The following is a 20,561-nucleotide window of genomic DNA, read 5'->3' as shown; positions in this document are numbered from 1 at the left end:
GCAATTTATAAATGAATTATAGGGCTGTTGCAAGATATTCATTTGGCATAATATCATTTCAGAAATACAGCAAAGAGCAAGAAAGGTTCAGAAAAACGGTGACGTTATTTAAAATGTCTACTGCTGCAAAGATGCAATTACAAAAATTGACCTTTACATTGTGCCACATACACACTACCCATGTGCATGTGTGTGTGTGTGTGTGTGTGTATATGTATGTACAGGCATACCCCGCTTTAAGGACACTCACTTTAAGTACACTCGCGAGTAAGTACATATCACCCAATAGTCAAATGGCAGCTCACGCATGCGCCTGTCAGCACGTCCTGAACAGCAAAGTTGAACTCCCTACCTGCACCGAAGCTGTGCACAAGCGGGGAGACTATAGAGCCTGTTACAAATGCGTTATTTACATCAGTTCTGCACGTATATGATGATTGCAGTACAGTACATGCCTCGATAAGTGGAAAAAAAGGGAGTGTTTCACTTTAAGTACATTTTCGCTTTACATACATGCTCCGGTCCCATTGCGTACGTTAATGCGGGGTATGCCTGTATGTGAAATGAATGAATGAACCAGCTATCCAGTTGACCTACTTACCTCCCTGTAAGGTAAATAAAATAATAATAATAATAATAGCATGTTTTTGTATAGTGCTGATAGTTTTACGTAGCGCTTTACAGAGACATTTTGCAGGCACAGATCCCTGCCCCTTGGAGCTTGCAATCTATGTTTTTGGTGCCTGAGGCACAGGGAGATAAAGCGACTTGCCCAAGGTCACAGGCTCCCCTGCTTCAAACTCAGTGCCAGTCAGTGTCTTTACTCACTGAGCCACTCCTTCTCCCTAAATAAGCATGTAATACCCCCATAAAATCAAATTACACCCCAATTACTCTGCCACATAAGGATTCATTTAAGGGCTTAATACCTCAGGAGTCATTGGTCCACCTTATACTAGAAAAGTACTGTATGTAATAAAAAAAAAAAAAAGCTCTATTTAGCAAAATGTGTCCGAAAATACAGTCATTTTCTCCCAAAAGATAATAGGTTCAATTAGAGCTCAAATACATTACTTATTACATTTTAGATTTAATGTTACACAAAATGTACAATGCTTGTTACAGAAAAGAAAAATTACTTAAACAACAATAAATAAATGCAAACAGTTTTACAAATTAATAAAGAATAAAACAGAAAGTGTAATAAATTACTAATGAATACTATTAGACTCTTAAAGAGATTGTGAGGATAGGATATATGGAAATTCTCTTGTTATAGATACAGTATAACACTCCTCTGGATGAATTCTGATTTAGGCTGTGGCCCCGCTGCCTGCGCTGCACACTCGTCTGCAAGGCAGGCGGCGAGTGCAGCCGAGTCCCCCGGTCTGCAGAGAGCTGCAGGGGAATGACAGGGGGGGGCGTGATGGGGGAGTGATGGGGGCGTGGCCGTTTCATCACCCGGCAGGTTCACCCTCGTAGGCTGAGCCACCGATGGGCATGGCCTAGCGCTCTGTTGTGACTCCTGCTCTCAATTTTCTTGAGAGCAGGAATTTCTGTCGGCGCAGCACGGCGGCCCCCCCTCGCATCGGGCCCAGCCCCATTATGGGGCGGCACTTGTCCTAGCAGCGTCCGCCACAGCGTGCGCTACAGTAGCCAGCGGGGATCTGGCCTTAGGCATTCTCAAATCCCACTTTATAGACACCACTTTGCCTCTGTGCATAAAAACAAGCATGAGAGCCCACCTATTGAAAGTGCCTTATCTCCCACTCATCAATTCCTCTGTGAAAGTTTTATAGATGAATTTAAAGGAGAGAGAAAATGATTTCATTCCCAAATCAATCTGAGAGTATATAATTCCCTATAACTCTCTCCCGGTAACCTCTAGATTAATGATACCTCCTTGCGTTCATATGATTTTGACACATGCATAGATACCCCTTTTTTTTATACTTGCTAGGGCAATTATCAAATAGTTGCAATACAGTTATCTTCTCATATCTCTATGGTTACACACAAGTATTTCTGCCCGTTACTTTAACTTAATATGGGTTATATCAGATATAAATTATCATACAGAATATTAATCTGTTGTGATAATAGTGAATGGAGTGTCCTTTTTGTCACCTCTGGGTTTTTCTGGTGTGATACCATCACTGTTCTCTAGGTTCTGGAATAGGGCAGCTATGGGACTTTAAATGCACAGAGAGTTAATCTCCCTAGAGAAGCCAGTAGCAGCTGCTGGCTAATTGAGCAGGCTGAACTCTTGATTGTTCATGGAGTTTTAAAAGTCAGGAAGTGACTATACACAATGAGACTTACTGCTGTACCCAGAGAAGGGGGACACAGAAGAGTTCACCCCACAATGTGAAGCTGGCACAGTCCCCTAGGCACGCTGGATGGGGATCGCAGAGCCTGCTGGGACTGCCTGGGAAGAAGGAAGGATGAGAGGCCGTGCTGAAGCAGGGATGTCCTGTCCTTAACATTGGACTTACAGAGGAGAGGTTCTCTGAGCTCTCATGGGGCTGAGCTCCCCTAGGAAAGAAGGACACAAGGCCGTGCTGAAGCGGGGACATCTGCTCCAAACCCTGGAGTAACAGATAAGCAAAACACTTTATTGCTGTGTTTAGAGCTTGTATATGTTCAACTTTAAAATAGTACCTGTTTGGGGTGGTGTCACGGAGACCAGGTTTATCAACACCTTTTTTATACCGGGATCATTAATTGAGCAAAGCAAGGAGGTCAAATAAATTGTAATTTATTTCAGGTAAAGACATACACACAATGTAACACAATTTACAGGGTTAACACACTTACTGGGAACGGGGCTAACGAATACAACTATCCTTTAAATTAAATTCATAAAAATTACCTCTGTAGGAGCCCTTTCCAATGACCGGTAGGTACTCACAAAAGTCCTGGAACTGATTTCGGCATGCAATGCCAGACGCAACCGCTACGTTCTTCAGAAGTGGGACTTAGAAGAATTCTTGAGTCAAAATCTTTGAAGCCGGCTCGCATCTATTCAGTATAGAGCATCTCTGAATTTGCCACTGTTTGTTCTGTGCTTCTCATTGGCTGCAGGCTCCTTATGGGTTTCAGCGTCCCATTCACAAATCTCCACAGCCTATCAGAGCGTGGGAATTTTCCTGCCAGCCAATCACCGATTTGCCGGTATTGTAAAGCCGGTTGGGCATCTTTTTTCATTCTGCAAAGGGGCATGCGCGAACCTGGCACCTCTGCCTCTTTGCATACTGAGCCCATCCCGTTGTCCAGGCTCCACAGAGTCTGGGTTCTGGCAAATGGTGGCCGGATAGTCCTGTGTTAGCCCAGGATGAGGGTACTCAAGCAGAACTTCAGTACCCCTCCTGGTCTAACACCTTGGCAGCCCCGAGGCTTTCAGGTCAGGACTCTGCATAGACCCATAGGCACCAAGCTTGGTAGCCATCTGGTCTCTGGAATCCATGACTTGGAAATCTCACAGTTCATTCACAGGTTATCAGTACATATACCTATTAAATATAACTCTTTAATAAAATATACTGTGCCCTGTCTTCTGTGTGATACAAATACATAAGTCCCTATTCTGGTGTCACTTTAGAAATTACATAAACTTTTTCACACAAGAAATCACTCTCAGCTTTATCACTTAGCTGGACTACTCTCTGAACCCCAATACCAGGTGCAGGGTACCTAGGCACGTATTTGGGCACTCTTCCTTATAATAGGGAAATACAAGGTATTTATTAACCCCTTCATGCCCCTTTACCTTGTCTGGAAGATGCTGCAGCAGGAATCCTGACGGTGAGTCGTAATAGCGTTTCAGAGTCAGAGTTTGCCCGGAGCAATGTGCTTAGCTGCATCCAAGAATCTCACTCGATTCCCAGATCCAACTCCTGGGGTATCCCATAACTCTGGAACCCTGATACATAGACACATTTTGTAAAGACTTTCTCTGACAATCTCACCCTGAAACTTACAGCCTAGAAATCTCAATGTCCCAGCATCCCAGGAAAGGCAAAACACACATACAGTATATCTTTAATGTCGCATAATTTGCACACAGTCATAGTAATGCATTCAGGACATCTGGGTCCAAGAGCTGACACTCTAGGACCTCAACACACGGATCAGGGGTAACCAAGTGGGCTGAACCTTTTTAGTGAGCTCGGTTAACCCCTTCACCATCACAGGTGGTAACCAGCTTAGCTGTACATCCAGGTAGTAAGGGTTGAATCTGAATGTGTAGATAGTCTCCTAAGAGGAGTAGGCATTTATTTTATGATTTTGTTTGCCTTAAAGGGACGGTGGGCCTGTTAGTGTATTATTTATCCCTGTAAATAAACCCCATATAGAGAAATACTACGTTTCTTGCCTTAATCTGGGAAACAAGATCCTACGCTGTGACGGAGACATCACACTGGCTAGAGAAGGTCTCAGGAATTTAAGACATTAGTTTAACGCCTACCCTGGCAGATAAGATCATTTCTGAGAACTGTCACTTCAATGTAAGCATGACTTACTCGTAATTGTTTTATTGTTCACTGTGGGTCATGGTACAGATGTACAGTAACAAGACTTTCGTTTTTTGGCACCGGGGCCAGTCATAAGACCATGACCTACTGGTGCCAGAAGATTATTTCTGTAGGGGGTCTGAAACACATAAGCATGAACCCCATACAGTGCGACCGAGGCAGCGCTATCTCTGACCCCATGGCTTTTAGCTTTTTAAGCTCTGGCTCTGGGTACAGTACAGTAAGTCTAGCGACATCTGTATACCCACAGGACACAGAAAAAATGTTGTTTTAAAATTAAGGTTAACCCCTTAGTTGCTGTGTTTTTCTTTACAGATGACTTTCCTCAAAATGGTTATGATAACCCTGCCTTCCAAAATGATGGAAAATCAACACAAAATGGAAAAATTAAGAAACACAAGAAAAAGTAAGACTGGTTTGGGTTCATAATAATTTGAAGAACTTCTAGCTATTGAGAACAGTTAAAAACATTACAACTCAAGTATTCCCTGAACAAAAGAATAATAAAGCGACTTGAGCAATAGAAACTCCGCTACAAACTCATATATTTCTAATTGGGGGTATGCACCTTTCAAAATGTATTGATGGTGCTTCTACTCTTAATAAATAAGGCACAAAAAGAAAAGAGTATACTAGTAGGTGCACTCATTATACCTCCCCAAAAATATAATAGCTGTAAATGACAAAAATATATAAATATATATTCAGAATCCTTTATTCAACATATAACTAAACAGTCCTTAAAAATATAATATACAAATACTAAATACTTCCATAAACACACCTAATACCAGTCCCTACAATATGCAATAAATGTATACAAAAATCAACCTCAATATAAGTATACTCTGTTCCTTGCACCAAACCATTATAAATTTGGGACAATAACTTAACAATATCCTGTATACATATTTGAACATTGTAAAAAAAAAATCACTCTCAATATTCACATAAAGTTAATCATTTAACCCAATAGTAATGGTTCATGTACACAGTCGATTAAGTGTATAGTTTATTTGAGCCAGCCAAAGTGCACATATATATCTAGTTAGAAAATACTTATTGCTCCCACAAAAAAAAGAAAAGGAAGGGTTTCTCATTTACCCTTATTCCCCATGCATGTCAATTTCTATTTCAAAGTATTATAGTCAGTCAGGATTTTGAGGTATACTCCCATATGCAATTAGAGAAAATGTGTCATAACAATTGGAATTAATCATCATAGCAATTTAGAGTTCCCCACATTTACAAACATCTTGTCAGTGTTTAGCTTCCTATACTCGCCATTTCTCCAATTAGTTATGTGACTGGCAACAGAAGATACTCCTTCTCCATGCGGATACTCCTCTTTGGGACCTAGTTGCTCCACAAGAATATTATCTGCTTGTGCACAGAACATCTCTTTAAATCCAGTATCTTACTTGTCTTGATAGGACACGAGTCGGGCCTTCATGTTCTCCTTGTTTGCACGTGTTTTCTCATACCTGGAAAGTGCGCAGCAACATCCCGCTTGTTTATTTATTTTGTGATCCTTGTGGGTTGCTCGTTGCTGAAAGAATCCCAACTCTTTTGCATAAAATGAACCTCTCACATTTAGCATATTTTATTCTGCTGGTATGTACTGTAGCAGGGTAGATAGCCTTTCTGATAACTATGCGTGGGAAACGTATCTGTAGCTGCGGAGTCCAGCAGAGCACTAGTTAAACCGAGCAAGCAGATTTGATTAGAAAGATCGCAGCTGCTTAACCCTTTAAAAAGGACAATTGTGCTCTCTATGTGCTATACCTGATCAGGAAGGCAACTGCCCTGCAACCCAGCTACTGAAGGGCTGGTCGAAACTGAAAACTGCTAACTGAAGGTGTTTATTACCCCTGCAACTACTGTCACTAAATTGTACCCTAGGGAATCAAAGGTGTGAAATCCCCAAAGTCCTCTATAAGGGTTGCAGAGACGTTATACAAACAGTTGTATGTCTGTTCTGTAAAACAGCCTTCAGGAGCCAGATACTGAGACTTTATATGACAAAGGGTGCAGCCCTCCTATGGATTGATTTTTTTTTACTTTTTCCTTATACTGATTTCAAGCTGGTTTTATTTTGTTCATCTTGGGTTGACCAAATAAAAACCCTTGCTCAGTTTGTCCACGTGTTGTTGCCTCTTCTCTGCAACAGGGTATATATAAACCGCTAGCCTATCCACTTTAGTACAGAAATGCAACACACTAGAGATGTGCGAACACGTAAGAATCTTTTTCACGGATTTTCCGTTGATTTAGAAATCCAATCCGTGGAATGAAATCCAGAGCCGGACTGCATCTTCTTAAGTCTGAACGGAATCCTCTGGCGGGTTCCGGCTGCGAGGATTCTGTGCAATCCGTGGCCGGCATTAGTTTTGCAACTCCTACTTTTTGTCTTTGTCTTACACATTTTGGTGAGGGAAGGGAGAGGGTGTGGGACTTGGAGGTGTGGGAAAGGGGGAGAAAGATAGATGGATAGATGGATAGATAGAGAATGAGACATAAAAAGTAATTTAGTAGTAGAGTCAGAGAGAAAACGAGAGAGATGGAAAGAGAAAAATATAAAAATTCAACAAGGGCAAAAGAAATAGTTTAAAAAATATATATAATGTATATATACGTATATTCAGTACTATACACTTTAGAGCTAATCTACTCTACTCTACTCTACTGTTTGTGTTAGTATATATATATATATATATATATATATATATATATATAAAAAAAAATATATATATATATATATACACTAACACAAAGAGTAGCGCTAAAGTGTATAGTAAAACCAAGTGTTGATAAACATGTGTATAAGGATAATGAATCAATGTTAATTGTTATAAATAAATCAAGTGAATAGTGCAACACCAAAAATAACTATAATAAAACCAAACACGTGAAGTAAAAAGATGAAAAGTCCAGATCAGAAACAGTCTGTATGGGGAGGCAAAGCTTCTTGATATAATCCCGCCATATCACAGGTATCTACAAAAAACAATAAGAAATAAGCGCCAGCTCCATAGCATAATACTGTAAAAATAGGAGGAATCTTTAATGAAACAGAATGGGCACCAGGACCTATACTCACACAGTGGATAAAAACACAATCAATTGAGACAATCTGTAAACAGCAGCGGGACAGCACAGATGGATATAGCAGACAGCTTGCCAGGACCAATAGGTGAAGAAGTAAATGTTCAATGAGGGAGGGCAGTCCACAGTATACCTCTTAGTGTGAGGGTATTGAATACACCAGAGACTTATTCCCACCTGCTAATGGAGTGTTAATACAGTGTCCTCCTGTGGTGACAAAGGATTGTCCACGCTGGGCTCTCAATGGCAACATCCAGAAGTAAAAGCTGCTGTGATAATGCTCACAGCTACCTAATCTCTCAATCCTCGTGGTGCCGCCATTGCTGTGAAGCAGTTTGATTCACCTCAGCTTTTACTTCTGGCTGTTGCCATTGAGAGCCCAGCGTGGACAATCCTTTGTCACCACAGGAGGACACTGTATTAACACTCCATTAGCTGGTGGGAGTAAGACTCTGGTGTATTCAATACCCTCACACTAAGAGGTATACTGTGGACTGCCCTCCCTCATTGAACATTTACTTCTTCACCTATTGGTCCTGGCAAGCTGTCTGCTATATCCATCTGCGCTGTCCCGCTGCTGTTTACAGATTGTCTCAATTGATTGTGTTTTTATCCACTATGTGAGTATAGGTCCTGGTGCCCATTCTCTGTTTCATTAAAGATTCCTCCTATTTTTACAGTATTATGCTATGGAGCTGGTGCTTCTTTCCTTTTGTTTGTTTATTTATATATATATATATATATATATATATATATATATATATATATATATATATATATATATATATATATATATATATATATATATATATATATATATATACCACTACTATTAAGGTTATGGTGGGTAAAAAAGTGACAAAAACCCTCCACAGTAAAGTATAAAGCAACTGTAAATATTATTGTATGTTCATTTGCATGTCTTAGACAGGTCTGCAACCCTGTCTTTCCCCATTGTCACCCAGCATACAGCGCTTCCACTGCAGCAAGGGATTCTGGGAAATGACATGCAAATGAGCACTCAGTGCCACCTTTTGTCTCAAGCTCGTTTTACACAAGCCAATCCTCAAGCCAATGCATGCTGCTTTAAACACAGCTTTTAGACAGAGGCTGGGATGAGATGCAAAGCCATTAAACCCACTCACAGACATTTTTTGTTTTGAAAATTCTTTTATTATGCAGCGAATCTTTACAACAAGATTATAACAATACATAAATCATTTTCCAAATGGAAAAAAAAACCGCAACGTAAACAACGGCGCAGTGCATATCCCACACAACTCACATACATTTTTTTTTAATGGTTTCCCCAAAAGTAAAAAAAACTGTGACGAACACGGCGGTGCAGTGCATTTATACATATGCACCGCACCACAGACATGACATATCATACAAACATTATCTCTAACTTTATTGCACAGAAAAACTTTTGGGGCGGGGGAGTAAGGGGGGGTAGGGAGGGGGGTGTTTAGTCCTCCTCCTCAGGACCGTCAAAGATGGAATAGTCCTTTAGCAGGCTGTGGAGCAGCCTGCAACAGTCCTGTACCGACATCCTCTTCTTCCCCCTGGTCAAACGTTCCCTGGCGAATAGTAAAACGTCTTTGAAACAGCACATTAGACGCCAACCGGCTTCGATTGCGTCCTCTGTGTGTGTTCCTGTGAAAAGTCCGTGGAACACCGAGTAGTACGTGATGCACTTCCTTGGTATACAATCCTTTAAGTCAGTGTCAAGCGCGCGCAGCAAGGCCTGCGCAAAGGGGCAGTTCCAGAAGAGGTGTATGATGCTTTCCTCCACTGGGTTGTACCTGGGGCAGTGCCTCACGAGGCTGAGTTTACTCTGGTACTTGTCCGCATTCACAGGGAGTCCCCCGTGTATGACCTGCCAAGCAATGTCTTTGTGTTTGTTCATTAGTCTTTTCGATGCTACATTCCTCCACACCGTTCCAAAGGTGTTGGGGTGGAGACCTGGGACCGATTCCATGATGTCTTTAGCCCTGATAATTTTGTAGATGACCTTGGGATCCACAGGTCTGGTTTTACTCCCTCCAGATTGTTCTGCCTCACGAACTTCTTCACGTCCTTGTAGAACCAGGGCGTGCGCCAGCTGTAAGGGATGGAGCTGTCCCACCCCAGTGCTCTCCAGAGCGGCAGGAGTAGGAGGCGGGACATGGAGTAGCCAGAGGAGTCTTTGTCGCAGTCTCTCAGGGTGATCCGCACGCAGTTGCTTACAAAGAAGGCGCGCAGCATAGTGGGGATGTTGGGTATTCCTCTACCCCCCTTGTGCGGCTCTTTGTACATCACCTCGCGCTTTCCCCTCTCAAACTTGGCCCCCCAGACAAAGCGGAACACTGCCATGGAGATATCCTGGCAGGTTCTGGTCGAAGGTGGGTATGCCTGGGCCACGTACTGCAGGACAGGAAGGATCTCGTTCAGCAGTACCAGCTTTTTCCCCTCAATGGTGAGGGGTCTGAGGCGCCACAATCCGATCTTCTGCTTCACCTTGTTCAGCCTCTCGTTCCAGCTCTTCAGGGCAGCGCCCTCGCTCCCCACACCAAACCAGACTCCAAGGATTTGAATGAGGCCTGCTCTGATGGGGAAGGGGAGGGGGTCGGCAGTCAGGTTCCAAAGCCCAAATAGCTTGGTCTCTGACTTCCCGCAGTTGACTTTTGCTCCTGAAGCTTTCCCGAAATCCTCGCACGTCTGGACCAGCGTCCTCATCGACCGGCTATCTGCGCAGAAGATGGTGACGTCATCCATGTAGAGCGAGCACTTCACTTCTCGTCTCTGGGGTCCTGGCACGACGATCCCTCTGATCTCTGCGTCTCGTCTGATGCACTGGGCGAAGAGCTCTATACAACAGACAAAAAGGAGAGGTGAAAGAGGGCAGCCCTGCCTAACCCCTGAGAGGACAAGGAAGGGGTTAGTCTTCCATCCGTTCACGATCGCCACACTGCAAATATCAAGGTACATCAGGTTAACATAAGAACAGAACATCTCCCCCATCCCATACTCACGCAGCACCCTGCCCATGAAATCATGGGAGACACGGTCAAAGGCCTTCTCCTGATCAAGGGTGACCAGGGCCGCGTGTACACGGCGGTCTTTGATGTAGTGGACTGCGTCTCTGATTAGGGCGAGGCTGTCTGCGATCCTGCGTCCGGGGATGCCGCACGTCTGGTCTGGGTGGATGATCTGGCTGATGACCTTCTTCAGTCTGTTCGCTAGGACTTTTGCTAGGATCTTGTAGTCCGCGTTCAGGAGCGAGATGGGACGCCAGTTCTTGAGGTCGCATCTCTCCCCCTTCCGTTTGTATAAGAGCGTCAGCATTCCTTCCCTCAGCGTTGGGGGCATCCTACCTTCTGCTTCCATTTCCCTGTAAAGCTCGAGCAGGTCCGGGCCGATCAGGTCCCACAGCTTCATGTATAACTCATCTGGGATACCATCTCTGCCCGGCGTCCTACCCGTCTTAAAGGATTTGGTTGCAGCGTGGAGCTCCTCCAGCGTCAGGGGGGCGTTCATGGCTGCTTTTCCTGCTGGGTCGATGGTGTTTGTAATCCCTGACAGGAATTTGTCAGCCTGGTCTCGGTCTGATGCTTTTGGGGAGTAGAGGTCTTCATAGAAATCTTTCACGACTCCCATGACTTCCTCCTTCCCCTGCTGCACGTTGCCATCTTTGTCTCGCAGCTCCCTCAGGGGCGTGTGGGCAGAGTGGAGTTTCTTGAAGAAGAAGGCTTTGCATTTCTCCCCCCTCTCAAGGTTCTCCACCTTGGAACGGAAGATGATTCGTCTGGATTCCTCCTCAAAGTGCTTTTGCAGGCTCTCCTTGGTTTCCTCCAGGTCGTCATCCACGTTACATCCGCAGCGTTTGAGGTCATGCAGGGACTGCAGCGTGCGCTGCAGGCCCTCGAACTCCCCCTTCCTCTCACACGCCAGGCATCTGCCCTTTGCCTGCAGGAAGCAGCGGATCCTTATCTTCATGAATTCCCACCACTCTGCAGTGCTGGGGAAACAGGCCTTTTCTTCTTTCCATGCTGTGTATGCTGTTCTCATCTCCTCCATGATCTCCTCCCTTTCCAGCAGTGCGCAGTTCAGCTTCCAGGATCCTGGCCCTGGGGGGAAACCTCCTCCCAGGCGCCCCTGGAGATGAATGGCTCTGTGGTCAGAGAAATGTACTGCGACCATGGAGTGCTGTCTGTGCTGTACCTGCTTAGTGGTGAACAGGAAGTCAATCCGAGAACGCACGGAACCATTTGGGTGGCACCAAGAGTAGTTTGCAGCGCCTGCTCCCATAGATCCCACCACGTCCTTCAGGGATGCCTCCCCAATCATCGCCATTAGTAGCCTGGACGTCACATCTATCTTTGATGATTTGCTGGGGGGCACGCGCCCCCCCACCTCAATCGTGCAGTTGAAATCCCCACCCATCACCACTGCCCTGGAGGTTGCGAGCCAAAGGCGAAGGTGCTGGAAGAGTTCCAAGCGCTCATTTCTCCGGGGCCGGCATACACATTGATGAGCCTAATCGGCTCCCCTGCCCACGAACCGTCTACGACCAGTAGTCTGCCGCAGACGAGTTCATGGACAGAATCAACAGTGAAACATCCTGCCCGCTCAGGTGCCTGTAGGACCGAGAAAAAGGTAAGGCACATTCCTGTAGCATATACACATCACATTTCTGTAAAGTAAGGAATGTTAGTACTCTGGCACGTCTCATCCGCTCTCCTATGCTCCTTACGTTAATGGAGAAAATGTTAAAAGACACCATTAGTTTGGGAATAAAGGGTTAGATGGATATGCAGTGATACTAGTTACCATCCTCGCTGGCGTGGGTGGTCCTGCTGATCTCCTCGCACAGCTGGGCCAGCAGATCCATGGTTTCCCCAAGGTTGTCATCGAGGAGGAGGGTCTCTGCTGCCTCTCGCCCCTCTCTTATGAGCTCTTCCACGGTCACCTGTGTCTCGCTAGGTGGCTGTTCTAAAATGGTCGCCTGCTCCTCTGCAATGGCTGCCTCCTGCATCTACGCTTCCCCCTCCTCCTCCTCCAGGTCGCTTTCAAGGTCGCTGTCAGCGTCGCTGGAAGTGGGTGAGTCGCCGATTTGCATTTGGGCCCTCTTCTGCTCCAGCCCCTGGTGCGGGCTTTCCCTCTCAGGGGCTCTCCTCTTTATTCCCTGCTTCTCCATTCCGGTCCGGGCTCTGGGGGCGGCATCTGCAGCAAGGGGGAAAGGGGGAGGGGGTGCAACAGCCTCGGGGCTGGGGAGAGGTGTTAGAGGGGGAGGGGCTGCAGCCTCATGGAGGGTGGGGGGAGCTGCAGTGGGGGGTTGGGAGGAGGGGGCAAGGGGTGGTGGGTTGAGGGGGGAGTTTGGGTGGGAAGGGGGGGTGGGGGTTGCAGCAGCAGTGGGTGTGGGAGGGAGTGTTGCTGCAGGGGTGGGGGTGGAAAGAGGTGGGGTCTGCTACTGAAGGGGCAGCGGGCTCAGGAGCCGCAGCAGGCCGCAGCAGGCCCTTGCTCCTGATACTTACCACCTTTTGCCTTTACAGGTTGGTTTGCAGGGGGCTTCTTGGGTGCCTTCTGGGTTGCTGTCAGGGGAGCGCCCGGTGTCGCGCCTTTCGCCGCGGCCTCTGCGTAGCTCCTGACCCTCAGCTGGCAGTCCCAGAACATGTGGGTTGTCTCTCCGCACAGGTCGCAGGTTTTCTGGCGGGGACAATCCTTTGATTCATGGCCAGTGTTTTTGCAGTTTCTGCAGGCTTTCAGGGTGCACTGTTTCCACTGATGCCCCAGGTTCCCGCAATTACCGCAGGTCTGGGGCTGGTCAGGGTAAAAGATCCTCCCTGGGCTGCCCGCGAGTGAAAAACTGGGAGGGAGTTGGTGCAGCCGGTCCGTCGCTTCTGAATCTGGCCACAAGCGAACGACCATGCTCCACTTTCCCACCCAGAACCCCAACTTGTCCTTGATCCTGCTTGGCTCCCTCACCACGGTGCAAGAGCGCCGCAGAAAGGTAGCGATATCCTTTCCAGGGATATGGGGGTTCCTCACTGTCACAGTGATCCTCTTCACGTCCCTCTAGATAGGGCAGTTCACGTCGAACTGGGAGAAGGGGATCTCCTGTTTCAGGGTCTGGAAATCCTCCCAGTACCTCCTGTAGGCTCCCACCGTGGTGAAGGTGACAAAAAACAGGCCACCCCTGAGGTCCTGGATGCTCAGGATCTCGTCCGGAGTAAAGCCTGCTTTGCTCACCAGCTCCTTGGCAAAGGTCTCAGCGTCCAATAGAGGGCGCTGTCCGTCTGCCTCATCCAGGGTTCCAGGCGGGGGATCCTCCTGTTGCTGCTGCTCCCAGCTCCAGGGTTGGAGCTGGGGCCGCCGCTGCTGGTGCTGGCAGTGGGGGTGAGGCAGATGGGGGTGGCAACGTCGCCTGAGCCGCTGGAGCTGGTTGCCGCTGGGCCTCCTCCGTCCGTCCCCTGGCTGCTGGGGACCGTCTCCGGGGGTGCCGTGTGCTTCTCCTTCTTCTTCTCCTTGTGCAGGGTGATCCCGGCAGGCTCCATGGCGACCTCCATCCTCTTGATCTTAGCCAAAAGGCCACCCACAGACAGCTGTTTCGACCTTAATGGGTCTCATCAGTGTGGGGTTGGTCTTAATGGCAAAGCAGGTTTGAGACTAGACTCGGTAATCACCACTACTATTAAGGTTATGGTGGGTAAAAAAGTGACAAAAACCCTCCACAGTAAAGCATAAAGCAACTGTAAATATTACTGTATGTTCATTTGCATGTCTTAGACAGGTCTGCAACCCTGTCTTTCCCCATTGTCACCCAGCATACAGCGCTTCCACTGCAGCAAGGGATTCTGGGAAATGACAGGGAAATATACAGTTGCTATATATATATATAAATATATATACCCTTTTGTATTATGAGTGTTGTCTGCGAGCGCAGGAGGAACTCTGTCCGTGCCACTCCAGTGAGATCGATAATATTTTTGCCTCATACTTAGTTTGCAGTGAGGGTAGAACAGCAAGGGCAGCGGTCGGTGTACCAGTGGATGTGCATGGTGGTATCAGCCATAGGAGTAGAGATAGTACTCTGGCTGCTGCAATCCCAGTTGTGAGCATGCCTTAGGACAACGGTGTGCAAACTGGGGGAGATTTTTTGGGGGGATTCCGCGCTCTTCCCCAAGGCATTTCAATTAAATGCCGGAGGACCGCGCGAGGCCTCTGCAACCTCTACGTACCGAGGTTCAGCCGGCTTCGGGACGCGTTACCATGGGTCACGTGATGTCACTCAACCCCACGGCGTCAAAGGTAAGGGGGGGGGGCTGCAGGAACAGAGGGAGCAAGATGGCGGGTGCAGAAAAATAAGTTTGCGCGCCCCTGCCTTAGGAAACTTCTGCTCCTGCTGCTTTAATCCAAGAAGAACAAAGCGGTGCAACTCCCATGCAGTAAGGACTCAGACCAGGACAGTGTCACTCAAGTGTAAGCTTTATTGACACCCGACAGCCACCAGAACCACTCTGACGCGTTTCACACGGTACACCGTGCTTTGTCAAAGAGAAAGGGGTGTGAGACTCCCATCCTTTCTACATCCTGCTGCTTTAAGCCTGTGTCAGAGGAACAGGTTGTTTTGGCAAGTAGCCCTGTCTTAGAGGAAGCAGGTAGGATGGAGGATTTGTCGGCTTTTGCCTAATTGTTGGAGAGTGAGTTTCTGTCAGGGTTATTGAGTTTCTTTGTCAGCAGCTATTTCCTCTGTGTCCTTGACCTCAGGTGATCCTGTCTGTATACTGACAGACACTGCTGATGCTTCCAGTGCCAGACTCAGCTGTAGTTTGAACAGGTGTGCAAACAAGAGATGCAGCAGTACAAGTTGCACGCGCAATCAGGTGGGGCTGGTGGGGTTTCTGGAGCAGGGCCCAGTTATAGCCTATCGTGGCTCACTATTATGGGTATTGACTTGGTGTTCCTTGATCTGCCATGTTTAAATATCCCACGTCAAGAGACCGGGACATTTAAACAAAGCAGGGAAATACCGGCACCCCATACCGGAACCTGTAACACAGCAGCATCATTATCTTAGCGGCTAGCCACTAAGGCAATGACGGGGTTAAACCAGAGTACATTGTTTGTTAGGGGTAGAAGGGGTGGGTGAAAGAGGTAGTTGCTCCAGTGTTGGTCGTTAGGCCTACAGATAAGGTTTTGGCAGACGTTAACCCCTTCATTACCTTAGCAGTAGTAACCACTATGGTAATGAAGGGTTTAACCCCTTCCACTACCCACCCAAGAGGCCTAACCATCTACCCCATTCACCCACCCCCACGTGATCAGGACATTTAATCATGGTGTAGATACTGGCACCCCATACCTGTAACTTGGGAAGCAGCCTCCCCTCCATCCCCCAGAGGATGAAATAATGAATGTGGTTCAGCTACGGAGGCCCCCTGCTTCAATACGGTGTTATTAAAATAACATAAGAGCCACACGATCGCCTGTTAGAGGCGCGCATAGGAGGGGACTTATTCTGTCTACTCTTAGACTGATGCAGCCAGGTATTATTCACACAGCGCGAGTCCCATTCAGAATCAGGAATGCCCACTGTGTTAATCCTGAATGGCCATTAGTCTCCTTACTAACTATCACAGCCCCTAATATAATCAACTATCATATATTTCCTAATGAATAATCTCAATAAAGCACATTACATGATTCTGACAATATTCAAATATACTGTATAGTTACAGTATGAGGATTCTACACCTGTGATAACCAGAATAAAGTACAGTACACATCCCTCTAAACATATAGGTCACTCACAGAAGTAGAATAAACACAAAGAAAACCTCATTTTAAGGTCAGCATAAAAAATAATTCTATAATTCTGTAGTTGATATTTGACTAAAAAATCGCAGTAGAAATGTCTCCAAAATGTTAATGCATTAGCAACACATAGGTGACATTTTGTTATTTGCTCTGTATTTAACTAAAATAAACATAATGAGATCCATGTTTCATTGTTGAACATTAAAGCCATAGCCCTGGCCATGGGTCAAAACTTTGTCCGTCCAAATAAAAGATTCCCATGCATCCAAAGGATTAGCTGAAAAAGATCAAAGTGAAATATAAATTCTTAGCAATTAATGATGTGTTCACTATATTTTTTAACCATTATAGTTCTCTTTATGGAGTTCTCAACTCCTCTAAAAATGCCATCATTTTTGTTATTTCATCCCATAGGAATTATGAAAAAAGACAAAAGGTGGAATTGATTAACTAAATGTCTTATAAAAATAGACCATTAAGATGGTACAAATACTCAATCAAGTGATTAATTAACAGATGCAATGCAATGAATAAAAAAAAAATGAAAAGCGTATGATTATTGCTCCTAAAAGAAACTCATTTTGATGCACAACACATTTAGTAAAACCTAACATTTATTTACATTGATAAAATTAACAACAATCACTTTTAATTAGAGACGATCATATATGTTTTGCGGATTTGGATCTGCCTGTTCCTTTGGTCCATGAGGTGGTCTCAAGGGGGAGGGGAGAGTTGGGAATTCAATTTAGTAGGGCAAAACAAGCACTTTAAAGCAATGTAATATTCTTCACTTCTGCTGATACTTTAAAACAGCCAGATATTGCTGTGGAAATAAACCAACAAAAGAATAAGGCAAATAGAAGGAAACGGAGAAGAGTTCAGTCAGGCACCTATCGAAATAGGATGCACCAGCAGTATACTGTAAAGATGCAGCAAGTTTGAGGGGACATTTCTCTTTAACAGATTTGCATCAAACACACGTTCCTGATATTTTATGGCGACCTAAGCAGAAAAAAAATATTGACAAAAGAATGCTGGTTTCTTAATGAATCTAAAGGGAGACCCTTTTGAAAATGAATTATGTTACTTGCAGCTCAGGGGACTCTTCTGTTTTGAAAAAAATTCAGTATTTGTTCATAATATAAAAAAAAGATCACGATGGTCGATTTACCAGTGGAAATAATTTTTTTGCTGCAAACGTACTGGTGGACTCTATTGTTTTACCCAGAAAAAAAATTGTTTGGCAGAAAAACGAATTCTCTTAGAAGCCAGGGGTTTCTGAAGTTAAAAACAGTGCAAATCAACTCAGGGAGAATTCGTTGTTCAGCTTTTTAGATTAAAAATAAAATACATCTTTCACTACACGCATACTTGTTTCTCTTGACAGTAATTTTTTTCAGTACCTAATTTCAATATTGTTTGCTGTGTTGTTTTTTCAGGGAGAAAAAAGATGCTAATAAGAAATCTTCAAAAGCGATTATGGGATTTTTTGAACTGGTTAGTATTCGCAGTGAACAAAAGATGAAAAATAAAATGATGTTAAAATTGAAATATGCTTGTTATTAGACAGTGCCCCACTCTATTAAGCAAACACATTTATACTTATTTGTACTGTAGATGCAGTATGTATACATTTAAATGAGGCTGAGAAAAATGTTTTTAAATATTGGATTTATTCAGCAATATATATCTATGTGGCACATGGTTTATTAAAAAATAAAAAAAAAAGAAGAAGAAGCTAAAACCGTTATAGGCAATTCAGTCTCTTCTAAAAAGTGTTACTTCATAAGATACCTTGATGCCTATTCTAGTAGGTTTGATAACCAACTCATTGAGGTTTTTGAGCAGTTCTCGCACATTTTTGCAAGGTTGCCATTCAGAAAGCCTCAATGAGTTGCCAAACTCGTTTGGGGAATGTATGTTCTCGAGCATTCTCGCTCCTAGCCAAACTCACCCAGCCTGAGCTGCCAAACACCAAAATAGCTCTATTTTGATAAAATCCCGCTATTCTAGTAGCCTTGAGAATCTCATCAGGGCTCCGGAATAGCGAGTTTATCAAAGATTTAATCTCGCCAGCCCTAGGGTGGCAGGATGGGATCCGAGAGCAGGACTTAGGACAAAAATGATTTTTTCCTGCATGGGATTGATGCCAGGAGTCTCCGGAACTGAAACACATTAATACCAGCTCTGGAGACCCCCGGCTTCAATCCTATGCAATAAAAATGCATTTATAGGCAGCTTCATTACCTTAGCGGCTAAGCTATATACACCCACCATGGGCCAGATACCACCTTCACACCCCCCTCCCCCACTACCCACAAAACACATTAAAACACAATACTAAACAATACACCGATTCATTACCAGTGTGGTTACCTATGCCCTCAATGGGGGCAAAGATAACTCCAATGGAAATGAATGGGCACCTCCTCTACCCCCAACAACCTTAGCATTAAAGTACAATAATGAGCAAATTTACTATTATCCAGATTTGGATAATAGCTCATTTGCCCATTCAAAATAAAACATTATCCAGCCAGCATAAAGAAAATAAAACTTCTACTTACCCCTGCCAGGATGAAGGCAGTTCTCATCACCGAACTCTGCGTCCATGTCCTCCATGGGCAGCAACAGTACAATAAAAAATACAAACTAATGGCCCTAGCCCCTTAATCACCTTAGCAGTTAGTAACCGCAATAGTAATTAAGGGGTTAACCCTCCTCCCCTGCTACCCACCCGGGCGGCCTGACCACCCTCCTCAAGGGAACTACCCCCACCCTCTAAACATTGATTGGCAAAGTGGTACCTCATGCCATATAGTATGGGCATCATTAGCCACTATGGCAGTCAATAGACAACCTAAAAAAAAAATCAACAAAAATAAACCAGAATTTAAAATAAACAAACACTAAAAAAAAACAAGAATTAAATAAAACAAACCCCAAAAAGAAACAATAATTAAACAAAGCAAACAACAAAAATAAGCCAGAATTAAAAAAAGCAATCACACAAAATAAACAAGAAAAAAATCAACAAAAATACACAAGAATTAAACAAAACAATAAACAAAAATACATATCAATGAAATAAAAACAGGCATTTGTATTCTTTTTTAACCTTCTAAAAATAAATAGATGATACCGTTCTGTGGCTAACGAAATGCTTTTATTTGTGCGAGCTTTCAAGATACCCTGATCTCTTCTTCCGGCGATGTTACCTTTTGACACCTCCAACCATAAAACACATCCACACCGGGGGAAGGACCAGCACAGATAACTTTCCAATAGACACTGTTTATAGTATAGCTTTTGCTTGCTTCATTCATTGTAACATTGCCGGAAGAAGAGATCAGTGTATCTCGAAAGCTCGCACAAATAAAAGCATTTCGTTAGCCACAGAACGGTATCATCTATTTATTTTTGATTATATGTGTGTGTGTGTGTGTGTGTGTGTGTGTGTGTGTGTGTGTGTGTGTGTGTGTGTGTGTGTGTGTGTGTGTGTGTGTGTGTGTGTGTGTGTGTGTGTGTGTGTGTGTGTGTGTGTGTGTGTGTGTGTGTGATTAATTTCTTACATGTGATTGTTTTTTTATTAAGTGCTTCTTTGATATTTCTGCAGTTTTCCTTTGCTGATGGCTGGGACATCCTTTTGATGGTAATTGGCATATTGTGTGCTCTTGGCAGTGGTACTGGAATTCCACTCCTGACTGTTGTCTTTGGTGGGATGACAGACAGCTTTGTCCATACTGGTATTCCTTCAAATATGTCTAATGGTAAATACTTTTATTCAATATATAATACACTTATTGTGTTAATTGTTTGCTATTTTTATGGAAGGTTTCAACTGATGTGGAAATTAAATCAATAATATACATTAACACAGTACCTATTTGTAATTTCTATGTGATAAAGCGTATTTTCTTGAATCTATTCCGGAATGTCCTGTAGTACAAATGTCACTTTGAATGCTAGTATATTCTAGGATAAGATCAAGACATAGTTTCAATTGTGTAGCAAATTCGTTTTGTATGTTTATGTACTATAATTGCACATTATATGTAGTGTACTTATTTTAAATCGGACAATATATACTGTATCAACATGTCTCTTAAAGCAGCAATC

The 20,561-nt window shown here is 44.3% G+C and overlaps 1 protein-coding gene across 1 annotated transcript in view; it reads left to right on the top strand.

The window, feature by feature from the left end:
* The window catches only part of LOC142487595 (ATP-dependent translocase ABCB1-like), a 141,773-nt gene that overhangs the window by 15,396 nt on the left and 105,816 nt on the right, over positions 1-20,561 (top strand). The window contains exons 3-5 of the mRNA XM_075587172.1: positions 4,851-4,941; positions 17,882-17,939; positions 20,059-20,212. Of these exons, the coding sequence (XP_075443287.1) occupies positions 4,851-4,941; positions 17,882-17,939; positions 20,059-20,212 (303 nt within the window). The remainder of the gene's footprint in view (positions 1-4,850; positions 4,942-17,881; positions 17,940-20,058; positions 20,213-20,561) is intronic.

The sequence above is a fragment of the Ascaphus truei genome, chromosome 2 (assembly GCF_040206685.1).
Source record: "Ascaphus truei isolate aAscTru1 chromosome 2, aAscTru1.hap1, whole genome shotgun sequence".
Taxonomy (NCBI): domain Eukaryota; kingdom Metazoa; phylum Chordata; class Amphibia; order Anura; family Ascaphidae; genus Ascaphus; species Ascaphus truei.
Note: the sequence above shows the minus strand (reverse complement) of the source record. Positions and strands in the feature narration are given on the sequence as shown.